Here is a 2,593-nt window from a genome sequence, read left to right on the forward strand (position 1 = left end):
GCCAATAAGAAATTGGATTAAAAAATAAGGTAATGCCCCAAAAGGGAAGTGGGAGAAAAGGAGCAGGACAACTATACCAGGGAAAAGGGCAGTGAATAGGAAGACTTAGACGAGAGAGGACCAGGCTTGAGAAGCAGGAGAGGAGCAGAGGAAACAAGGACGAAGAGGGGCAAGATGCACTTCGACCAGACGAAGTCATAAGAAGGCTCACGAGACCTGGACATCCCCTACGAAACTACATCCCACGGCTTGAAACATTCAAATCAGCAACTATAACTATAAATTAAACAATAAGCAATAATATATTAATCATATTTGATGGTAACTATTTATCTGAAACATTTTAACCATAGCAATAAATTGTAAATAAAAACTTTATGCAGTTTCTGTACAATTATATAACTCAATACCACCCCTTATTATATTATATAATTAATGGTAACAACATTTTATAAATATAAAGTTATTTATTTGGTAAACTGGTAAACAAACAAATAGCCTTTGGAAAAGAATCCAATTATAATAACAGTTTTGTAGGACTCAATTAATTAACTTATTTTTGGATAATTGCCTTCAGCCATCATCCTGGCATCCCGATTAAATCTCAAGACAGTACATAGCACTACTTTGCCGATATTATGTTTTCTTTCACATGCGACTTTCTTTAACTTTTCTACAATGAGGAAAAATATGGTTAATCATTTATATATATATATTTATTCGGTTTATTAAGCCGTGAGTACGTCCTGTGGATTCCGAAATGGGTTCCCTCCTGCAACCCATCCAAAATTCTCTATCATTCTCTATAAAGTGGGTATCCTGGATCCAGGGTGAGACCTGGTTGTGTGTTATTATGAAAAAATCACCTCCTTTTTCAGCAGTTGTTTGAGAAACAGTTCTTCTGTACAAAGTACTAAGTAATACCTCACACTTCATAGGTTGTTGTTGTAGAATAAAATTTACAAATGATTTCTTCCTTGACTATATCCGAACCAAAGAGAGAATTGAAGGGGTAAGTGAATGAAGGAGCTATGTAACATTTTTTGATTTTTTAAATCTTTAGTGCAAATGAAGGGGGTACTCTAACCTTAAAATCCAATTATTAACCGAGATACCACGATCTAGAAGGAGCTATGTACTCTTCAAAACATAACAAGCTCCAAAAAAAAAAAATTGAACCTTGTTTTATTGAAATTTAATGTTTGTAACATAACCCCTTCATCCACTTACCCATTCAATTCTATCGTAGAAACTTCCTTTCATATATATTACTTCATTCTCAAAGACTCTTCAAGTAGCCACATTCCAATATCTCTATTATTGTTGTGGTGGCTCCGTTTTTTATGCAATCTGCTTCACAATACTGTGAATATAATTTATAAGGAAAATTGTAAATATTAGTGCATTGATAAAAATCAGTAACCTTCGCACCAAGGGGGAGTTTTTTAAAATCATTTGATAATAAAAAAAATAATTTATTTAAAACTTGAACATGTAATTATTATTATTAAATCTAATTATTATTGGTAATCTTGTTAATTTCCCAACTTCCTTGAACTTTGATTCAGATTTACAATTCTTGATGTGCCTGCAGAACTGATTCTATATTTTCTTTCAAGTTCAAAGAGTCCCAAAACTTCTCCTCTCCCATCTCGTCAACCATCATCGGAACAAGTTGGTCTGGACCCTGGTAGTCTGTGAAGGTAAATTTCGGGAGGTTCTGGTTCACTGTCTGAATATCTAGAGTTCTGTAAATAAATAAAATTGAGTTACAAATTTTTAATAAATAACCTTTGTATTTTCCAAAATTAAGTTTTTAAGGCTATTATTGGAAAATTTCAAAACTAAGTCTTAGCTCCATACAGGCCAAGACTTGAAAAAGGACTTTTTAAGATCCATTGAATTGTAAATTACACCCTTACATATAATGGCCCACCGCATTACTTCTTCTGACAGATCTTTCCTTATCACATACTGTCCTATACATTATAGCCCAACGGAAATCCATTCCTATCAGTCATACTAAAGCCTTTATTAACTAAATTTATAATGATATCATTTTAAAAAAAAATAAGTATTAGAAATACCAGAATATATAATAAAAATATTAAAATTTCACCTTTTGAGGTGTCAAAAAAAAGCAGAGAACCATACATTAATACAGAGTAGAGTTGCCATAAAATAGATATTTATAGATACCAGGGTAATTATTTATGATAGTAACCCTTAATTGTATCCTTTATTCATATTTTTAGTTTGGTCTCTAAACTCTGAAACACCCTGCATAAAACTAAGCATTTAGGGCTGTCTGTAGCTCAGGTGATTGAGGTGCAGGTCATTCCAGCCTGGAAACTATGGTGGAGCCGGTTCGAATCTGGCCTTTTTCATTTCGACATTTGTCATTTCTGTGGCGGTCCCACAAAATGATAACTGGAATCCCCACTATGGTTAGAATAGGTTGGTTATCTTTAGATAACCTGCCCCCTTCCCCGTAGGTAGTGCATCTTATGTCGTTATTCAGTTAAGTATTTGGGATGCCTTTGAACCCGTAACTGCTATGATATGTTAGTATTATTAGATAACTGCTATGATA

The 2,593-nt window shown here is 33.5% G+C and overlaps 1 protein-coding gene across 1 annotated transcript in view; it reads right to left on the bottom strand.

The window, feature by feature from the left end:
- Positions 1-1,454: 1,454 nt before the first annotated feature.
- The window catches only part of LOC106678778 (esterase FE4), a 34,273-nt gene continuing 33,134 nt past the window's right edge, over positions 1,455-2,593 (bottom strand). Inside the window, exon 11 of the mRNA XM_014417523.2 lies at positions 1,455-1,748. Coding sequence (XP_014273009.1) covers positions 1,571-1,748 — 178 coding nt within the window. The 3' untranslated portion in view covers positions 1,455-1,570. The remainder of the gene's footprint in view (positions 1,749-2,593) is intronic.

This window comes from Halyomorpha halys, unplaced genomic scaffold (assembly GCF_000696795.3).
Source record: "Halyomorpha halys isolate HHAL.00 unplaced genomic scaffold, Hhal_1.1 Scaffold159.1, whole genome shotgun sequence".
Lineage (NCBI taxonomy): Eukaryota > Metazoa > Arthropoda > Insecta > Hemiptera > Pentatomidae > Halyomorpha > Halyomorpha halys.